Source organism: Fundulus heteroclitus, chromosome 17, assembly GCF_011125445.2.
Source record: "Fundulus heteroclitus isolate FHET01 chromosome 17, MU-UCD_Fhet_4.1, whole genome shotgun sequence".
NCBI lineage: Eukaryota > Metazoa > Chordata > Actinopteri > Cyprinodontiformes > Fundulidae > Fundulus > Fundulus heteroclitus.
Window position 1 is genome coordinate 20,744,402 of NC_046377.1, and position 22,498 is coordinate 20,766,899.

General features: G+C 41.1%; 1 protein-coding gene across 1 annotated transcript in view; it reads right to left on the reverse strand.

The window, feature by feature from the left end:
- The window catches only part of phf21b (PHD finger protein 21B), a 90,756-nt gene that overhangs the window by 46,439 nt on the left and 21,819 nt on the right, over positions 1-22,498 (reverse strand). Inside the window, exon 2 of the mRNA XM_012850553.3 lies at positions 195-239. Within this exon, the coding sequence (XP_012706007.1) occupies positions 195-239 (45 nt within the window). The remainder of the gene's footprint in view (positions 1-194; positions 240-22,498) is intronic.

Here is a 22,498-nt window from a genome sequence, read left to right on the forward strand (position 1 = left end):
CCCAGATAACAGTTCAAGATCACTTAAGCATTTTTGATTGTCCAATCCAACAATAAAACAGGCTAGATTTTGACAAGAAGGATTCATAAGACTCTCATCCAGGGCTGAAGCCTGATGGGTGTGCAGATCTCATGAAACCTGCCCGATATAATAAACCGTCAATCAGCAGAAGATGAGTGCAGACTTTCACCTACCTGACCATTTTGAAGCTCATTCAGTCCTTTGCACAACGTCTGATTCTGCAAAAGAAAACAGGAAAAACAGTAAAATTATTAAAGGTACAAAAACTACAAAGGGTAAAAAAAAAAAAAATCAAAACATGCAGGAAACACCTGCAGGTAGAGCTCACAGCAACAGAAATTGGACAGAATTACTTTTTTTTTTTAAAAATGAGTCTCCACTCCACAAAACTAGGATTGCTGTAGCTGTAAATGACTGAAACTACAAAAAGTCAACGAAGGCCAGAGAAGTGAAACGCCTCCACAAAGATTCCTGAATCTCAGGGAAATGGGGTTGCAGAGCAGCGGTTTAGAGAAGCGGAAAGCAATCAAGGAATGAAATTATTTCCTGTCCGTGCGGCCTTTCTGCTGATGCACGCCTTGCAGCGGCGAACACTCCTCGTCGCCCTGTGAGCACTTTAGCAAACAGCGAGACACAGCAGAGAAGCCTCAGGAGGCAGAACGCCGCTGTGCTATCTCAGCTGGGCCGATCCCGGCCCTCACAGCGGGATCCGTCTCTATTTGTCATCTGTAATCTAATGGACATATGCAGGAACGACTGCAGAGCCGAGCGGGGGGAAGAAGAAGAAGAAAAAAACAAAAAAAAAAAACGTAGGCCAGACTTTATTTTCCTGGCGCCGAGCAGGTGGTGGTGACACGCCACGAACAGCGAGCAGATACTCAGACAGATAAATTCATTCGGTATGCATTGCTTTTCACACGGGGGAAATTTAGAAGCCGGGCGCTGATGGTTTCCAAATCAGCTGCAGGAGGGAGTTAAGGTCTGCTGCATCAGAAGGATTATGTGACCGTCTCGCAGCGTCGACTCTCTGAGTTTGCTGAGGAGCTGCTGCAGGAGATTCAGTCGGAGGGTTACTCAGCAGAGGTGGATTCATGACCGGCGGTGACCTCTCAGCTTTGACGGCAGCGCGGAGGGGGCGGACACCAGTTATTCATCCATTTCCAGGCTATAGGGGTGTAAAAGTCCCGCATCTAAGAGGATCTGCCTCAACATTTATTTAGAACGGATTCAATTTCAAATCAGTTTGAGTATCTTACCCTGCGTCATTTATTTCTCCTAACACAGCAGACCATGACCGGTCCGATCTCCACATATTTACAGGCCGAGCATCTGCTCAACGCGTTCAGCGCGCACACAAACACGGACGTCTGCTGAGCTTTATCGTTTGATTTCAGGGAACAACATCAGGAACTGTTTGGCTGACTCTGACAGGCTTCATCCCTTCAAAGCTGCGACTGTGACATCTCGTGGGTACACGGCGACCGGCTGCCTCCACCAACTTCCTCCCACCATATTCAGACCCTGCAACAACTAGGAAATGTGTCGCAGCTAATTTTAATCAATTAAATCCTCTCAGGAGAATTTCTCTTCTTAAGTATGGTGATTATGGGACCCGACTGTCAAAGGAAAGGGTTAACTCTGTTGGTAATATGAATGTTTATCACCATTTAAGTTTGTCTTTAAAAACAAATTAATCAAGAGTCTACGATTTTTAACAATGCAAGACATAAAACTACTATGGGTTAGGGTAGTTGACCAAATTGCCTTTTAGGAGGAAAGGCTAATAGATCAAAATTTAAAAAAGGAACTGACCTTGTTTGTCCCAGATAATTTATCACATAAATGTAAATTCAAATACCTCAGTTTTCTTACAGCACGCCTCGTTTTTTTTTTTTCATGCTCATTTACATTTTTTAGGTTACAACTACAAATTATGCATTTCATTCGCATTTTATGTGACAAAGTAGTACATAATCGTGAAGGAAAATTAAACATACTTTCAAATGTTTCTACAAACATGATTCTGAAAAGTGTGCATTTTAGGCCCCACTTGATTAGTGTTGCACCGATACCAGTATCGGACGGGGCCCCGATCCAGCACTAAAATGGTGTATCGGTAAGTACCAACAAATAGGGCACTGATACCATTTTCATGTTTGTATGTCACGTGAACGCAGCCTTCTCTCTCCCGACTAGTATTATACATGTTATATAAGTTCATGAAAGTTTTTTTTTTTGTTTGCAAATTTGTTTTTATCCTTCTCACCATCAGAAAACCTACGTTTTTGTCACCGCCTTTTTAGCTTCCAAGTCAAATATGCAACTTAATTTCCCCAAAGCTGCTCCTGCAGATGACTCTCTGCACAGAGATCCTCATTTAAGTTAAATTGGCTATCATTGTTTTAAAGGCTTCCCCATCTCTGGTCCAGAGGACAGCATCTAAAGCTGCTGAAAAGTAGACATTTCTTTTGAGGAATCTACATCAGGGCGACCAGGAAGAGGCCGAGCCCAGACAAGCCAGCCTGAAGAGTAATTTATAACACTGGCTGAGGTGTTGGAGGTCAGTCGCAGGAAACGACAGGCGGCCGTCTGATGGGTAGAGGAGGTGAGAGGAGGCTGAAGCATGACGAGGAGGAAGGAGGCCAGTCCCTGGAGCGTCAGCAGCTGATGGCAGCATGAGGTTGAAACATGTGCCCACATGTCAGGGCTCAATTAGAAGTGTGGCTCGCACATATTCACAGCTCCACCAGGAGAAAAGAGCCACTTAGTTGCAGTGAAAATGACTGCCGCATCATTCAGAACACCTTCGGATACTGTCTCCACGACATAATTACACAAGGAATTGGTAGGATTACTCCTACTAGCTGATTTTACAGCTATTTGTTATTACAAATAATATAAAAGCATGTAAATTCATCAACAACTGGTGGACCTTCTGTCAAAAAAGGCATCAAACAAGGGTTAAAACTGTAGTAAAACACACCAATTTCTATCCAATTTAAAAAATATACAACTTGGTTACCATACGGTACAATCAACACTCCTTTCTATTAAATCAACCCATGTGAAGTTCCATAATTTATGATATTTAGAAATATAACAGTTTAAATAATAATCTGAACAAAAATCTAAACCTATATGCTAAAAAACAATCCCATTGATCTGAATACCGGCAAAAAGACTTTATGTTTAGTTAATATTCAGGTTACAGTTGATTTAAAAAACTGTGCATGTAAGATAGTTATTACTGGAAACATGATATAAAACATCCAACTGAATTGACGTATAAATTTCTAGAACTAAAATTTGATAAATCCTTTAAAGACACTAAAAGGAATTCCACAAGGCTCTTCCTTGGGACATTTTTTCTTACGGGAGCTCAATTAATACTTTTCCTAATTATTAAATCCCAAATAAAAATATGAAACAAATTCAAATCAAGATTAAAAACTACTGTTTCAGATCAATGTCCTAGTTTATTTATATGAATCCAACTTAGAAGCACAACATTTTCTACATGTGTAGAAATAAAACGGTCACAGAATAAAATAATTGTAAATGAAACTACAAAGTTGAAGGTTTTAAAACATGATACAGAAGGTAACATAAGAGATATGTTGCATTTTTTTAAGTTTAGCTCTCAGGTGACCAATGCAAAGACAAGAAAGCTCTTTAAATGAGATTACACCTTTTCAAGCACCATCACCTGTTATGTACTTGGACCATAATGTGTCTTTTTGCACTTAATGTAACGTCACTGCACACTCAACAAGCAAGAAAGATACGAAGTTGTTATGCAAAAATAAAAACCTATGCAGACAAATTTCTGAATGCACACAGAATTAAACCCAATAATGTTGAAGGATGAATGAAGCATCCAAGTCTCTGCTTTTATTTCCAGTCAGCTTTCCCTGTGGCTGAATAAGAAAAACCCATCGACTTGCCTTCATGTCGACTTAATGCTTCTAGTATAAATGGTTCTCAACTTTAACTCTTCATGCACCTTCCTGACTAAACAAACCAACCTCTTATTGGTTTTTTTTCATGCTTTTTACCTTCTGAATGAATAAAAACATGAAAGCTTTTAAAGCCAGGTCGCCCGCACAAACATTTTAGAGCGGATCATTCTGAATCGTGCGTACGTCTCAGCTCTATGCAGCCGCTCGGAGCAGGAAGGTTTTACAATATTTTCCTGATTTATATCTGCACCTGCACAGTTTTCTTCTCAGCGCTGCATCAAAAACTGAGGGAAACTGTCGACAGCAGGTCTCTGCAGGAAAAATTATTTGAGTTTACGGAGCTGCAGACATAGACAGGCCTCTCAGTTTGCCTCCGGGAGCTGTAGATGATTCAGTCATTCATTTCAGCTCTGCAGCCACGGCTGCAGGCAGGAAGACGGCGTCCCACTCCGTCTCCCACTATCACACAGCAAACTACCTTTTCATTAGGTGCAGGTAAATGAAACTGTCTTCCGTCTCTGCGGCTGCACACGAAGGAGCAAGGACAAAAAAAGAAGAAGAAAAAAAAAATCCATTACAGGCTGGAGAGACTGACGGAGATCCTGCTGACCGAGTTTTCTCTGATAGAGGAGGAAACACCTCAGGTTGCCGTTATTATCACACATCATTATGGAGTCTGATAAATCCGTCAGCAGCTCCAAATGCTTTTCTGTCACACAAACCAGCCCAAACAGGATCAGCTTGAACTTGGCCTGCATGAAAAGCAGATTTATCCTTAAGATCTTTTCATTGACAGTCTGGGGTTTTTTATTTCTGCATTTGCCGTTTCTTTGGATGATTAGACATAAAATCTGTACTGTTTATTACATGGTTTCACAGGTTATCCATCAAAAAAGCTCGGAATTAGACCATTTAAATTAGACATAAATGTCAAATATCCAATCAAAATACGTTTATTTCCAGTGTTAAAGTTTTTTTGTAATTACCATTAAGTAGTGTTGCACCAATACCGATATCAGTATTGGACGGGGCCCCCGATCCAGCACTAAAATGGTGGTATCGGTATCGGCGAGTACCAACAAATAGGCACCGATACCATTTTGATGTTTGTATGTAACTTGAACACCGCGTTCTCTCTCCCGACTAGTATTATACATGTTATATAAGTTCATGAAAGTTGCACTATTTTGGCATTTGAGAGCCAAAACTCAGGGTTTAAAAGAGATTATTCAATTTTTAATGTAATTTTACTGTTTTACTGTTACACTACTATTATACATGTTATAATTTTTGGCCTTTGAAAGCCAAAAGTTTATTCAACTATTGTCACCCATTCCAGGTAGGCAATAAAAAAAGTTCTACTACCCTAAGTAGTATGCAGTTCTTCATATACACACACACACACACACACACACACACACATCAATTTCAAACAGATGGTATAGGTATGGTATCGGCCAATACTGCACAGCCAGGTATCAGGTATCGGGGCCAAAAAATGGCATCAACGCATTTAAGTACAAAGTAAAAAAACAAAACTTCTGCACTGACCAAAAAACCTAGCTATAAAACTAAACTATCACTGTTGAGACAGGTTTTCCTCCAGTTTAGCAATAAGTATGACTATTAAAACACTATTTTTTTCATTTTTTGCAAAATATACAACTATGTATTTCATTAAACCTGATTGACAGAGGGTCAATCAAATGGACATGTGAAACAATTAGGACATACCAATAAATGTTGAGTTCTTTACAAAGAAACTTATAAAAAATGTCTATAATCCCATGTTTTATTTCTGGAAAACAAAGATTTAATTGAAATTAACAGAATTAACCTTGTTTTACTCGTCAAAGACAAAATTTGTTTTCCTGGTGAGAAAACGTTAGGACGTCCTTCCACCTCGCTGCTCCACAGCTGCTATCAGGTGCTTTTCCAGAAAGGATTTATTAGATCTATGCCATACATGTCAACTTTTCTAGAGTCCAAATAAAAATCAGTTTTAGGTGCATCTGTTCGAAGAACGTTGTTCCAGAAGTCCTGGTCTGAGTTTCTGTCCTCTCTGGAACATTTCCGCCTGGCCTTCATGTTTTTCTTAGACAGTAAAGGTTTCCTCATTGCACACCGGCCCAACAGAGCTAAGCCTGGTCACTCTGCTTCTGATTTTCCAGACATTGGTTTTCACGTCAACAGGAGCATAAGCCTGCTGTAGGATTTTTGGAGACTTCTTTCAGCATGTTGCGGTCTGCTCTCAGGGTCAACCTGCCTGGCCTTCAAGACCTGAAAATGTTGCCGGTTGTCTCGAATCTTCTCTGTTTTCTATAGAGTAGCTTTAAGACCTCCTCACACTGCTCACCAGACTAATAAACTGGCTACTAACGTCTATTCAAAGGCCTTAAATGCCTCTTTGGATCTTACCAGTATTGTGGAAATTCCTGTTAAATATCCTAATGTCTAAATATGTTGAAAGGCAAGGTGCCTTCATGGAGCGTCCTAATGGTTTACTACTAAATGGACTTGTGAACTTCAGAGGTTTGAGTTGAATTTGCTTTTGATTAAAACTGGTCCTGGACCAGTGTTTCTCAATCCTGGTGGTCAGGGCCCACTACACATGTTTTAGGTGTTTCCCTGCTGCTGCTGACCTGAATGGTGACGATAAACAGGCTTCTGCAGCACTCCATCGCATACTGAAGCTCGGCGCACACTGTACGAGCTTTGGCCATTTTCGGGCCGATTCTTCAGTCGTGCGAGAATTTTTTGGATTGGGCCGAGTTTCAGCTTGATCGTGCGTCCTGCGTCGTGTCGTATACCGGGGCGATTCGCCTCTCACGACCAGCTCCACATCAGGAATTGGACGGTCGGATGAAAATCAAACGTGTTTGAAATTCAGTCGGCCCTCGTGAGGGATCGTGAGCGCATCCTGCTGTTGAAGCAGAGCTACGAGCCGATTTCCCCCAACCTTGCGCACTGCGCACGTACAAACAAGGAAGTTCTTCTTCGTCTTCTCAAACAAAAACATAGGAGCGGAGAGAAGCATGGTGGCGGTACGTGTGACGGAGTCAAACTACGGAGGAGTAACTCGTAGAATTACCAAGGCAGAACCTTTCGTTCTAGTGAGCCTCACATTAAAACAGTGAGCATCGACACTTCCGCCTTTTTCTTCTTCTACTGTTGTCATTTGGCTTCCGGGTAGACGAGTCCGAGTAGCGCCATCTCTCTGTTGGAATGAGTCCGACATGTGTTTTTTGAACGTACAGTGTGAGCGGTTAGGTCGGGCTGTACAGTAAGAACAGATGTGGTGAGCTGTGAACTTTTAAACCCTGTGGTTTCATCATACAGTTTGAGCTGTACATGAGTACCACACAGGAAGTCCTGCAGCAGATGCACTGGACCCCCAGAACCCCGAAGTCACAATCACCGTCTAATGACGGTCCTGAATCCGTGGACACCCTGTCTAAGAAAACAAATGTAGAACTGATGTAAAACTAACATCAAACCGGCTTGAGGAGGTAAAGCAGTCATTTAAATGTGTTCTGCAGCAGAGATACATCTTATTTATGCAGGGCAGTGGGAGCGGAGGTCCAGGAATGAGAATCACTGGATTGAACCTTTAGACTAGACATTCATCACTATTAGTTGGTGTTCTGGCTTTGATTTATTTTTATATTTGGTTTTGAACTGATATTTTTTTTTTTTTTTTACACACTGTGGACCCATTTATGCTGTGATTTTAAGATGATGTGAAACTGTTGATCAGTGTAATGAGCGGTGCATGTCGGACCGTCTAACGATGAGCTGCAGCTCTCAGTCGAACCTCTTTCAAGCTTTTACATCATTACGGTTCTTTCACTCCCGCCAGCATCAGGAGGTTTCACCTGCCTGAACAATGGCTGTGAATCACACCCGGATCTTCATGTAAAAGAAGACTGAGGTGTTAAGCCTGAATTGTCTGGCCGTCCTTCAGTATAAGAATGTTTCCTGGGACTCACAGAACATGCGTTTTTTTAAAACCTGCTGGAGTGTTTCAGCTGTGGATATTTTCAGGCTGAGCTTCGTCTTTTCTCTGCGTGCACAGATTTCTGGGTGAAATCGAGCCTTTGTACCCCTCGTTCAGTTTTCCCAACAAGAGCAATTCCTCCTAGCTTTGATCATTTCCGTGTAATGTTCCAGCACATAATGTTTCACAGGATCCCAATTTTCACTGAACTCTCATTTCCACTGAAGAAGCAATTTTCTGACTCAATCTCAGCCCCTCTGATTCGTCCTCGGCAGAGTTTCCTACTGCAGCCTGAAACCTTAAACGCTGCTGGAAGAGATTTCATTCCCATTTCGGTTTATTTCATCAGCAACTTTATTTGAGATAAACATCTACCCAAAGACACCTGCAGAAAATGAAGCCACATGACAGCTTGTGTAAACATTTTTTTACTCGGATAAAGACGTCTACAGAAAGGAGAACTTGGCAGAACTTCAATCTGAAGCAGATTTCTTTCGTCAAAAAGGTCAGATTTTCATTTGACCTTTATTCATACAGGTACTGTCATTGAGATCCAAGATCTCATTTTCAAGAGAGACCTGCTTGATCAAACAGGGAAGAGAAACAGAGCTGCATTCAAAGCAGCAGCCTGATGGATCAATCGGGATTAATGTGAATACGAATCCAGTTGTTCATTATTCCCCTCAGATCCAATTACATACATATATATATATATATATTAGATAATATTGACTCCCAAGATCAATTATCAGTTTTTAAAGTAAACACTGGTCATAAAATGATTCCAGTGAGTTTCTGGATTCACGTGAAGCCAAGCGTTGACCTGGCTCCACGACCAAAGATGTGCTCCTACGTCTTCTGAGCCTGGTTTCAGTCTGGGTTCCAACCGGTTGTGGATCAGTTTTATTCAGGTTTTACTCCAAGTTTAGATATGCACTGGTTTTAGAGCAACAAGGGATCTGTCTTAGATTGATATGGACTTTTTTTCCCAGTTTTAGTCTCATCTAGATGGGGAGTAGACTCCTTTTTCCACTGGTCTTGAACTAGATTAGCACTGGTTTCATACGTGTCCTAGACCTGTTTTGGACCGATTAAACTGGATTTAAACAGAGCTCCCTTGGTGCCCTCTTGTTTTTGGACAGGTTTGATGCTAGTTTTACATCAGTTCTACATTTGTTGTCTTAGACAGGGTGTCCACAGATTCAGGACAGTCATTAGACGGCGATTGTGACTTCGGGGTTCTGGTGGTCCAGTGCATCTGCTGCAGGACTTCCTGTGTGGGCTTAGTTTTTATTCATCAATTCAAGGTCTGGGCTCGTTCTGCTGCAGGACAAACTAAGCATCTTCTTGCAAAAGCAATGCTGCATGACGACGGCTGCAGATAACACGCCTGTCGCTGTTCATTGCAGTTTGTTCTTGGGCCCGATCGACTGCAGAGAACAAGTCTGGTTATATTTGGCATGTTGCTACGGAAACTAGCTTTTCTTTGAACTATTGTTGCTTCTTCCTTGACGGCGGGGGAACAACATAAAAAAATATATTGTGCTGAGGCTTTTCTTTCCACACGTGAAGTTTCACTCGGACCATGTCACGCTGAAGCCGAAACAAACTCGCTGCCAACTGAGTCACCATTTTCATCGCAGTCATCACTCTGCCTGGATCCGGCACACACATCCACCCACTGCCCCAAGGAGAGACGGCACTCAGAAAAACCACGGAGCCTGAAGGCAGCAGCGCCACTTCAGCTCACTCTAAATAATTGGGTTAATTTGGCCGTTTAGGCTGATGGCGCCCCAGGATGGTGACAAAAAGTCCACAGCAGCAAAAATACAAAAAAAGTAAAGTTGGCTGCAGACGAGCTCGCTCTCTGAGCCCCCCCCCCCCCCCCCCCCAACTCCATTTATTTTTAATTGCTTTTCACCATTTGTCTGCATCTTTGTGTCTGTGCAGCACTCGATAAGCAACCCAGTAATAGGGAATTAATTTGAATGCTCTCACAGAGGTAGCAGAAAGTGCAGCTTTTAGAAGAAAAACTTACTGGGTGGTGATTTTTAATTCACCTTAATTCAGCTCACAAGAATGAGCCCCGTTCTGCCGCTTTCATTAGTTTTCTGAGCCCCGCTCGCATTCCCATAGAGAGCCTAACAAAGCAGCCGGCGTCTCTGGCAGACTGCGTGCAGAAACACAATGTATGTCAGAGGGCAGAGAGGGCGCACCGCTTTGTGTGCGCCGAGGGTTAAACGAGTCCCAGAGAAGCTGCAGAAGAAACGCAGCGAGCACAAAGTGGTTTTCAGCACCAGCTGAAAATGTCGTCTGAAGCAGCGAGTGCCCGTATCCACATCTTCAGAGGGATAAAACCAGAAATCCAGACACAGGAGGAGATGAGAGCGAGACATTTCACCTTTTCCTTTTATATGCACTATTTTTAGTCTGGTGAAAGCTGGCGTGTTAGAAAAGTGGCGGCAAACTCACCGTGATGTGGCCACAGAACCGAGACAGTCTGAACGCGACTTTGCCCGCAGTCTCGTTTGTAGAGTGGATTTAAGCTCGATTTGGACGCATTTAATTTGGTTTTAAACCGGTTTCTGGAAATTCTGCAAATTTAGGAGTGAGAAGGATTACCGTTACTCGAAACGTATTGATGAATCTAGTGGCATTAAATTGTTTGAAAAGGCTAAGATTAGGTCACAATGCTTTTAGAGGCATTTGGCTCATGGGTTATGAGTAATTGGGAATTGGATCTGTAAGTTTTTAAATCAAACCCTTCAGGAAATGGTTTATTTTTTTCTAAGCTAGGATGAATCCAGTTGCATTCAACTCTCAGAGCAGATTTAGGATGTCAACACCTCACTACATGAATAAAAATTCAACACGATGTAGTAATGCACACAACTGGACAACTTTACACAAAGCGTTAGTGAGGCTTACACACATCTGTCATCTGTTTGAGACTTTATTTTACATTTAGTTCACAGTTTTAGATCAGATGTGAACATCGCTGAATTTGGCCACCTTGCTTTTTAAGACCAGTTCTAACTCCATTGTTGGATAAATGTTGGGATAAATTTGGAGTTTTTGACAAATCCATATTCTTTTTCCTGGTTTAATAAGAAATATTTTCATGCTCTGCATATTGGTGATATGTTTAAACTGCAGCTGCCTTGAATGGCCACCAAAAATATTATTTTTTTTGTGGCAAAGTTGGTAAAACTTGAAGTGCTGGGGTCATTGTGTAAGGGTAAAGAAACAAACAAATCAAAAAAATGGCTCAATCTTAACCAATATTGTTACGTTTTCCCTATGTCACACAAGCCTAAAAGAGAGCAAGGTGGCTGTACTATTGATTGAAAATAAAATAGATAAATTTTATAAAAAGACTTGCATCCCAATGATGTACTGCTTAGCCTTCCTGTTACCTGCTGAAAGTCTAACTCTCCTCTCAAGCCAGGATGAACTGTAAAAACGTCTCCACGTGTTTGGCTTTCTTTCATCGCTGTGCTTCCCCTCACTTCCTGTTTTACCTCCCCACATCTGAAAACAGCCGGCTTTGCTTCTTGTTCCCTGAGTAACAGCATCCACACTGAAAAGTGTCAGGATCAAATGGGGGAGAGCTTAGTATGCCGCATTCACTGATGAGGAAAACCCATCAGACTTTTTCCCCGTTTCAGACACCAGCTGGTCACCAGTCAGGGCCAAACAGCCCAATTCCAGCTCTACTTCTCTGTGTGTTAGTAGTTTTGATCTTAAACTTAAACTCCAGAATGTCTGCCGTATTTACATTCATAGACGTGCAGCAACAAAAATTAGGATGCCACCGTTTTACAGTCGTGTCAGAGGTCCTAAAATCCCAGCCCTGTGAGGGAAGGATCAGGAGGCTTTCTAATCCAAACTTTACAACACAGGTGTCAAACTCAAGGCCCGCGGGCCGAATCCGGCCCGTCAAGGTAAATTATCCGGCCCTCAAGAGCCAAAAAAAAAGGCACTTCGTGTCATAAAATAGAGGCATATATCCTTTTAAAGTGTATAAAGTGGCTAAACCTGTGCCTCCTGTAAGTGTAACTCACCCCAATATCAACTTTTTTTGCAGATAAACTGTATAAACTAGGCCTAAGGTTGCTACTTTTAAATTACTGTGCGTTTTTTTTATTCTTCTATGTGAACTGGAATGAAATTATTAAATGAAAAGTATCGTCCATACACGTGCAACCGGCCCTTTTAATGACTTCATGACGCCAAAGTGGCCCTATATAGAAATGAGATTGACACCCCTGCTTTACAACAACAACAGCAGCTAGGTGAAGTTTCTCCTTGCTCGCGACGTTGCAGCATCCATCAGCATCCTCGGTCTGTTGCCATGGAGACGGTCGGTCCTTCCTGCCCTCATTCCTCCACGGCGTCTGGTTTGATGCGTTTACATGCGCCCTGTTACGATGGGGGGGGGGGAAAAAACGTTTTCCACGGTAAACCGAGTTCCCATCAGGTCTCTTCATCCTGCCTCCTCCTCCTCTTCCTCAGTGCAGCACAACATCCCGTTGCTGCTGTTGAGCCATCACTCACAGCGACCTTGTCGAGGAAAAGCAAATTAATGTCCCATTTGTTATGCGGCACTCTTTGTTAGCTGCTGACTGCCAGAGCAAACCCCCCCACCACCCCCAACACCAACCCCCTCTGCTCTTTCACACCTCAATCATCCTCCTAACCATCAACCTCCTCTTCCTCGCCTGCAGACAACACAGACTTCAGCCGTTTGAAGACGACAAACTGCTCTTCCTCCTTTAACGCGCGCAGATGAATGAATCGGAATCAGTTCGGATGACGTGCTTTAAGAGCCGTCTTTCCCAAGAGGCTGCCCTTCATCGCATTAAACAAATAAAACCCGCAGAGCGTCCCAGTTACTCAACACCAACCACTTCTGTCTGGTTCCAACAGTAAATCAGCTGACACGCTCACAAAAAGGTCCAAACCAGCTTTTGGACATTGATTTGCTGCAGCTCCATGTAAAAATATTCACCCCCCCATTAAATTGTTTTGTCATTGTCTTCATTACAATCACAAATGTTAATCTATCTTAACAGCTTTTATGTCATGGATTAAGACAGGGTAGACCAAATGACATGTTTTAAAACCAATATAGTCTTACAAATAAAACCCTGGAAAGTGTGGATCTTCTTTCTTCAACAGGGATATGGAAGTTGGTCGGAGCTGAGAGAGGATCCTGAAAGAATGCCGTTGGATGTTGCAAAAAACTTGAGACCAAAGCAGGAGGACATCCTCAAACATGCAGCCAGAGCTCAAATAGCATTATTGAGATTGAATAATGTGTTAGAACGGCCTAGTCAAAGTCCAGCTCTAAATCCAAACGAGAATCCGTGGCGAGACTTAAAAACCTTATGTTCTCAGACGTTCTCCACCCGTTCAAACTGAGCTTAAGCTGTTGTGCAAAAAAAAAACCCCGCAAGGACAACAGACAGTGGATGGATTATTATAGCAATAATTTGTTCAGACAGTTTGAATTCTCTGAGTATTAATAGAATAAGTCCCGTTTTGAACACGGAAATCAATCTATTTATTTATCATTTTCTATGTGAATTACTCCTAAATCAAGGCATCAGCAGCATAACTTGAGATTCACTAAGAGAGAAATCCTTGATTCTAAACACTTAAAGATTTACAACTTCCCTAAAAAGGTTGGAGAATAAGATTTTTAATCTCGTATCAGGAAGTATAACCATTGATTGGTTGATCGCTGATCTTAAGGTGGTTTTAATCCAGATAAACTGACCCAAAACTTAAAATTAAATATTAAATTGGAGGCTTTAAAAAAAAAGATTAATGTTGGAATAATTATTTCTTTGTTTTGAGAGGATCAGAGCAGAATGATTTTTATCAGCATCGTTTCTCATAAGTATCTGTATCCGCCGTGAACGGTGCGGGAATCAGCAGCCGACTTCCTGACTCGAACGTTGCACACGGATCCATTCAAGGCTGCTTTTCAGGCCTTGAGCACGTCAGCATTTAAACACGTCCTCCTGCTGCTTTTGTTAAATATGACTCCTAAGTCGACTGTTTCAGCTCCCATTTAGTTACCAGGCAACTTGGCAGCACGCTTTAAGAGACGTGATTAAGCAAATGGACCATTTTCCCTCTGGAGGCTCGATAAGTACGGTTTACTTCCGATTAGTTGGTTTCTCTCTCCTCCACAAGATGTTTTATCAAATCCAGCTTTTTACAACAGTAAAGAGATGGGAATCACTGTCAGGCCTCAAATCTAAACTCGGACCAGGAGATCAGTATGATGCTGCTGCTACGTTCAGAGAAGCTCGGCTCATGCCGCTCCGCTTCCATCCAGCGAGACGCAGTTTATTTACAGACTCTCACTTTTAAAAGCACGGGCGGGCTATTAATAGAGAGGCAGCCGAAGAAACTGAATCATGCCATCTTCTGGCTGCAGCAGAGAGAAAAAGGGACTCTCTGTTGACATAAAACCAGCAAGGACGTGGAGATCCTGCAGCTCAGAATCACAGAGATCTAGAGTTCAAACCCTCAGGAGATCGGTCTGCAAAGGACTACAACCTGAAGGCAAATGTAAAATAAAGCTCCAAAGATGCTGAAAATGTCATCAGCAGCACAAAATATGAGATATCCATAGAAAACTGCACTGTCCAGATAAAATTATATGTGCACAAAATACTAAAAAGATGTTAAAGGATTTCTTCCTAACATTAGGCACAGAAGTAGCTTAAATAACTTAGATGCATGCAACTAGGGTGTCCTCAGAGGCATGGGCTGCATTTCCTCTTAGTTTCAGTCCAATACTTATATTTTGTTTTATCTTGTGCAATGAAACACAATTAATTATTTATCTTGTGCTTTTTAAACACAACCCAGAAAAACTATATAGTGTTCAATGCAAAATCTTTATCTGCAGCTCAAAAAAGGAAAACATTCTGATCGGTCAAAATTACAAAGTAGATACGTTGGTAAAAACCTTTTTCCTGCCACAGCAGCTCCTGGCGGCCATTTTGGCCCACCGAACCAGAGCCACGCGTGCCCCGCCCTCTCCGGCAGGTTCCCCCCTTCGGTCCGCCGTCTCCAGCTGGAGCGCTGACTCACAGGTCAGCGTAACCCGGCAGAAAGAACAGAAGCTGCATGGCTGATATTTTTAGGTGAGTGACTCACAGACTCGCATCTTTCTTCCCCCCGTTTCCACATTTTCACTCCCCGAACGAACGTCTCAGCAGCTCCGGAGCTTTAATGATCCAGCAGAACGAGGATTCGCTGCTGGATGATGTTCTACGGGTTTCATGCCTGGTTCCAGCCTCTCGTCTTTAGTTCTGTCTTAAAGGCCGAACTGAACTTTTACAGAAGACGGCAGATGAGCTGATTTATTCTTTGAAATGTTGAAAGCTGAAATTAGATGACCCTGATGCTGCTGGAGGAGGCGCAGGCCTTCACATCTTTATCGGATGTCATCAGCAACAGATGAAGCAGCGGCGATAAAAACCAAACAGACTAAAGAAGAGCTCCCAAAAAACATCTGACGGAAGGTTAAAGACATCACTAGTGTCCTGGATTTACCTAAAGTCACAACTTGAATAAATACAGGATAATATGAGATGAAAATCAGAAGAATAGTTTGGAAAACAGAATAAAATCTGGGTAAAACAGGGACAGTAAAAAAAGAAAAGCAATCTGGTTAGAAATGGAGATCTAAACAGAAAGAACGAGCATCTTTCCAGTGGTGTGAGAGAAAAAAAAAAACAGAATAAAACATGATGAAACTAGAGTAAAGTGGGTTATTAATCAAATATCAAGTTGGATTCAAAAGCAAAATTAGACTAAAATTTGGATAAAACCAGTAAAACAAAACAGAAAATAATAAAATTGGGATCTGACCAAGACAAAACTGGGACAGAACCTGAGGGAAAAGAATACAATCAAATTAAAATTGGGACGAATCTATTTAATTTAAAATGTAAATAAAACATAAAATAAAAAAAACAATAGAAATTTAGATAAAACCGGCAAAACAAGTATCTTTACAGTGGAAATAAAAAGCTTACAAAAAAATAGGATAAATCGGAATAAAATTAAATAAATAAATAAATAATAAAACCAGGAAGGAACAAGAGTAAAGTAAGACAAAGCTATGATAATCATTTGGATTAATATTTAGAAAATAAAAAAAGGACTAAATTAGACACAAAGTTGAATTTATTAAAATTAAGATAAAAACAGAAAAAGAGACATAAGAAATTTGTAAATAGTGATTTGCAATATTTAGTGTTTCATGATCTCAAAGCGTTTTAAAAAAGTTTGACATTAGGTTGATAAAGCAGGTTGTGTAGAGTGAACAGTTACTCAGCGGGTTAGTTTAGCAGGAAACATTAGCTTGTGTCGGTAAAAGTGGAAACAAAACAAAAACAAGCGTTGCATTAATCCAACCTAAAGTTTTGGTGCCCCTCCAAGAAAGAAACTGGGGACACGGCGCTGGTTTAGACGCCTCTTTGGTTACATTTATAAGAAAGTGAAGATAGTTTAAGGTCCATCCTAACAATGTGCTACCAGTTACAGGTATGCGGTACACAGCGTGGCGTAAGAATGAAGCTCCTGCTCATTAAAACAGCAGAAATAAGCCGGTTATTAGCAGCTCAGGAGGAGATCAGACCATGAACAGGAAACTCTGCAGTGTTTAGTCTTTACTCGGCCCTTTTCCAAGCCAATGTTTGTGTCACTGCTGCTTTGATTAAAGGGATTTTCGGAGCTTATATTGCCCACCAACCAGATCAGCATTATCAGCATTAAAGCAGCGATGCCTGCAGCTACGCTGAAGATCTGGGGACCAGATCAGATTGGAGAAGGGACGGCGGGATTAGACGCTCTGAGGCGTAGACCTGACAGCTCATCGCGGCTTAACGGAGGCGTGATCCCAGAGTCGACGCTCATATCCCTCCATCTCCTTAACATCTGATCCAAGAACCGATCCAGGCTGCCAGGACAGAGCGGGCGGGGCTATCAACCATGTTTAGGGTGAAAAATCAACAACACATGTAGATGTTTCACCAAAGAAAAGAGTATATTTTGGGTATATTTGATGCCGGGCTCAAGAGGAAGCTTAGGGGGACAAACTTGAGCAAATAAAATCTGTCCCTAGATCAAAAATAGTTGATGCAGTTTGCAGGATTGGACCCAGAACATGGAGAGAATTTGAGACGTTCTGCTTCACCTCTTTAATGTGCAGTGATGATAGTAAATATCGCCATGTCGGTATCAGCCCTCATTTCCCCCTCAGTCTCCATCCAGCAGGGGGAACATCTTCTCTGCATGCAAGAGTATGTTTTCATGACACCTAGACTGTACCAGGGCATAGTAATACTATCCTGCATGGTGATGAGGATAAATTAAGCAGGATGCCTTAACATCTACCAACTCAGTTTGACCAGAACTCAAAATCCTCACGAAATACTTCATAAAACAGTCGACTGGCCCAAACAGGGATCAGAACCGGAACCAAAACAACATCAGAAATAACGTAAATAATGATAGCTAACGATTTACAAATAAATTAAGTAATGTGACATAATTCATACACAATGCTAGTCTATGATTAAACACAACGACTAGAGTTCCTGGTTTCTTTACTGGATCAAAGTGCCAGGTACAAACTGGTGAAATGACCTGGAGCTGCTTATGAAGTTCACATGGTAGTGCTTAAAAGAGGAGGAAAACAAAAAAAGCTCAGCTTTTTCATGATTTCACCCACTTGGATCATAGATTAATGGGACAAATATTCCCAACTATTACAAGACAAACTAACAAGACTTCCTCCGCAGGTGCGGAATGAGAACCCGAAACAGAAATCCAGATTCCTGGTTTTTCCAACAACGTTCAGTTCTGCTGACAGGTTTACTTAAAACTGGAGAAGCAACAATTCTTATTGAGAGGACAAAGAGTCAAAGCATCGCCCACAATAGGACACATATGTCCAAATAGCTCAGTGAGGAAGAACAGGAGCTCTCAGCCCTCCACCTCCCCGAGGACATGTTGACATTTCCAGGCTCGGTTACTTATTGTGGCTGCAGTGTGACGCTCATGATGTTCGCTGGGTTCTTTATTATTGCCAGGCAGGTGACCCCTGTGACCTTTCACAGAGACGAGGTGTCCCCGTGGACCTCCGGGGTGACCGAGTACAACAATCTGCAGAGGAGACAGGCAAGCTCAAACTGCAGCATCTAATCTGGGCCCTACACGTTCAGGGAGGCATTTTAACCCAGCTGGTTCTGGTCAACCAATCACAATGTCCGATGTATGGGCGTGCTTTCTAAAATGTTGTTTTTTTTTCCTTCATTTGACTAAACAATTATATAACTGTAAAAGAAAACAAAAATGTTAATAGAAAAATTAAATAATTATTAAAAAACTAATTCAAAACACTAAATAATGGAAAGTAATAATAAGTAAAAGACTATATCGAGAGAGAAAAAAAAAAAAAAAAAAAAAAAAAAAAATTATATATATATATATATATATATATATATATAATAAATTATTTATATATTATATATATATATATATATATATATATATATATATATATATACAAATAAACTGAAAACAAAGAAAATACAAAATATTAATTCTATTAAATATAAATTTTTTTTTTTTTAAAAACATACAAAAATGTTAAATAAAAATAAATGGTTAATTTTTCATCATGCGAATTTAAATTTTTAATTGCAAAATAAGCCCAATAAGACCCTGGGGGGATCAGATATAAACCTGCTAAGGAGGACAGAGGGGGGTGAGCTTTTTGGAAGAACTTTCCAAGTTAAAGCTGCAGAGAAGTTTGGCCTTGAGTTTAATCCGTTAACAGCAGCGGGTCATTTAAATGCAAAGACTAAAGTCTAAAAGTGTTTCTGGCATGGAGTGTTTCTCCACCGAGCTGCTGTTAAATCGCAGCATAAAAGATGCTAAATAATCAGGCCTCTGAAGGGCAGCTCATAACCTTCACTTTTTAGAAACTTAACCGTCTGACATTTAAAAATGGGAATAATTCAGATAAGACACAATATTCCCTTAAGACAAATGAAAATTTCAGGCTCCACTTTTTTGCTTTTTATCAGTTTCCAGTTCAACAGTCTGAATAAACAAGTCCGATTTATGCGGCTCGGGTCCATCTCTGAGCCTTTGTTTGCTCCTCACAGGCTGATTCAAGACGTTTTCTCACCCTGCTGTTGGTTCTGCTTCGTTTGTAGCCTGATTGAAAAGCCTCAGCCTGAGATCCACTTCAGTTACGATCCAGCCTGATCAATTTTTCAAAGTGGCTTTGAAGCGAGCCTTGATGACCACGGTCCTACTTCCTTTCATGGCAATCTATGTACCACTAGGAGGCTCAACAACGCCTAAAAACCCCCAGCACTGTGGATGGAGAACCACCGACCACTCCCACACAACGTTCTGATTCAAAGTCAACATTTTCTGGTAGTTCCTTTGAAGTTTAGTTGTATCTAAAGGAGAATTTTTCTCTTTTTCTTTTATTCACATAAAGCTCAAAGAGTCTTTTTCATATAGAAGCACAATCAGAGCCTGGCGCTGTCAGCAGGAGCTCGATTTATGAAATGGTTTCCATAACAAAGACTAATCAAGACAAAACACTCAGGGCCCTTTTTCTTGCTTTTTGTTACTTCTTCTCCGTAATTGACCTCTTTCTGCGGATGTGTGCTTAGCTAGTGGAGAACACACACACTACGTCTTTCTATCTTTAAAAGGACTTTGTGCTGACATCCATTCATTTTCCATCCAGTTCTATGGTTCTAACACCGATTCTTAACCTGTAACCACGATTTTCCTCATGGCTTTGGGTAAATGTTGAAAAACAGGCCTTGCATTGTACCAAATGCTAGATCACACACACCAAGAGGCTCATCAGAAAGCAGCAAATTAAGGCTGAGAAGAACCAGCTGCTGCAGAAAGATCAAAACAAGTCATGTTTTCTCCACTCACATCCCCACAAACACCAAAAAAACACCTTTCTGTAAGTTCTCATTAAAGTAAAAAAAGAAACTAAATATGTTTCAAGGTGCTTGACATCTTTTGGGCATATTTAGAATCTGTATGGCATACATCTTAGGAGAAAACACCAAATGATCCATTTGTTTTACCCAAATATTCATGTTGTACACAAATACAAATATTTTAGTTTATTTTACTAAACAAAAAAGGAAAAATGGTTTTGCTAGAAATGTTTATACTTAAAAAAAGGAGCAACAAGCTAAATCTCATCGTTTTTGATAGAAAGAACTAAAACATTGTTTTGTAAAGAACTAAATGCAGCGTCACACACCATCTCTGTGTTTTTTCTCCAGTCTCTTGTTTACAAAGCCGGGCCGGCCGTATGTGCACATATGGCCATGTGAACAGCACTCAGGGCTTAGGGCTGCGTTTTGTTTTTAACCACAAAAAAATAAAAGTGAATAAATAAATGTTTTTTGGTAAAGAAGTTGTCAAATCAGGAAAGAGATAAAACGAGGATTAACATCGACCTCGCCTTTCCAAGATGGAGATAATTTCAAGAGCCAGAGCAGCACCAGTTTGACTCTGAGCTAGCTTTTCTCCTACAGCATGAAGTCACATGTTTGTTTTTGTCGGTATTACAGTGTTGTTGGACTTGTGTTGCTATGTTGATTCTATTTAGTGTAATGTACAATTGTGGCATGTGGGTTAATTGTTGGAGTTTGACCAGCAATGGGCTTGGCGTTACTTCTTACGAGAGGCTAGTAGCTGGTAGCCCAGCTAAAACACTTTGCGTTAGCTGCGTTAGCATTACCAGCATAAGCATTAACACTTGCTGCCCACAGTCATCCTCAAATACATTTAGGGCATTATTTTTAGAAAAAAGAATGTAAAATTGAAATACATAACTGCTCTAGTGCTTAGATTTTGAAGGTAGAGAGACGCGTGGCTTGCCATACATCTGGTTTTTGTCTACAGACAGTGCTCAGCAGCAACCTAGTGGTGAAATTTTGCTTATTACTTCTTTAAAATGTATTATTTAATCAAGATAGGCTTTAATATTTTAATATCTTTATTTTTAATAAATTGAAAAAAATATACCTAAATCAATTAATAATTGGACTATTATAAACCACTAATAATAAACAGATTTGTGAAATGCATTTAAAAAAAATTATAACAAAACTAGTTCTATTTTTTAGAAATAATTCTGATTATTCCTAGAGTCAAAACTAAAAATATATAATAATATAATAATTTTAAATAAAACGGTTTGCATGAGTCCAGTTCTTGATAAACTGACCAATTCTAACAAAAACATAAAAACAGCTCTTGGTGTTAAAATAAATTTAAAGTCCCAATGGATGGATCAAACTATGGCAAGCAGGTGCAATAAGAATAAATACAAGTACGGTACTGATCCAAATACCCAGAACAGAAATGTAATCAAGAATAAGTCAGGAATTAGCAATGTTTAGCATCTTTTAAAGATATTTGGATAATTACATTTATTATAGTCTATCTGAGCCAATCAGAGGACCTGATTCAGCAGCTTCAACGACGACACGATCTGGCTGGATAGACGACAACCGGCCCATCTTGGTTTTAAAGTAACAAGCTCTTCTTCAACTACAACAGCGGCTCTGTTGAAACCGTTGGTGTCGTTTTATTTCAGGCAAGATCCCGGCAGGACAAGAGAGAAGATGGGGGAACCAGGTCAGCAGAAGCCTCGTTTGTCATAGTTTTTTACGTTTCCCACAGAGCTGGAAACTCCCCAAACTGCTGCGCTACATGTTTAATCAGGCTGACCTGTTTAGTTCAGAGGATGAATAAAAGATTAGAGACGAGCGGAGTCAAAAACAAAGGCTGCAGAGGGCGCAGGGAGATGGAAAACTTACACTCTGGAGCAGCCGGATCTTGGAGGCCGCTGTGAGCTGCTCACAGATGGTTTCAGTGCTGACGCTGCAGCTCAGACTGCTGCTTTCTTTCAGTTTATTTCAGCCGTCTGAAACAGCAGCGCCTCACATCTGCTGCAGCTTCAACTTGCAGCCAACAGGTATCGTTTCAGTCAGAAATGTAACCTTTAAAGCCTAATTTCTTCCAGGTCGGCGCTGCCAGTTTAGCCAGTGGGATAACGCAGCCTCACGCGAACCGAACGAAACCTCATCTGCATCCAGACGCAAGAGGCGAACTGACTGCTGCAGCGTGTGCAGCCATGCAGGAAACGCAGACATTCTTACCGCATACTGATCACCTGCTGCTGTACAAAGGTGTGCTAATAAACACCTGGGCACCCCGTCTGTTGGAGACGTTTCACATCTAAATTACATGGATGTTTCCCCATTGAGGCGCTGCTCGGCATCTCCATCAGCTCGTCTGGGGTCATTTTCATGGCTGCATCATTTGATGATGATTGCATTAGGAGCGAGACGCTGCTACATGTTAAAGCCAACTCCAAGGAGCATCATCATCATCATCATCATCCCTCCTTGCTCTGGGGTTTGCAGCA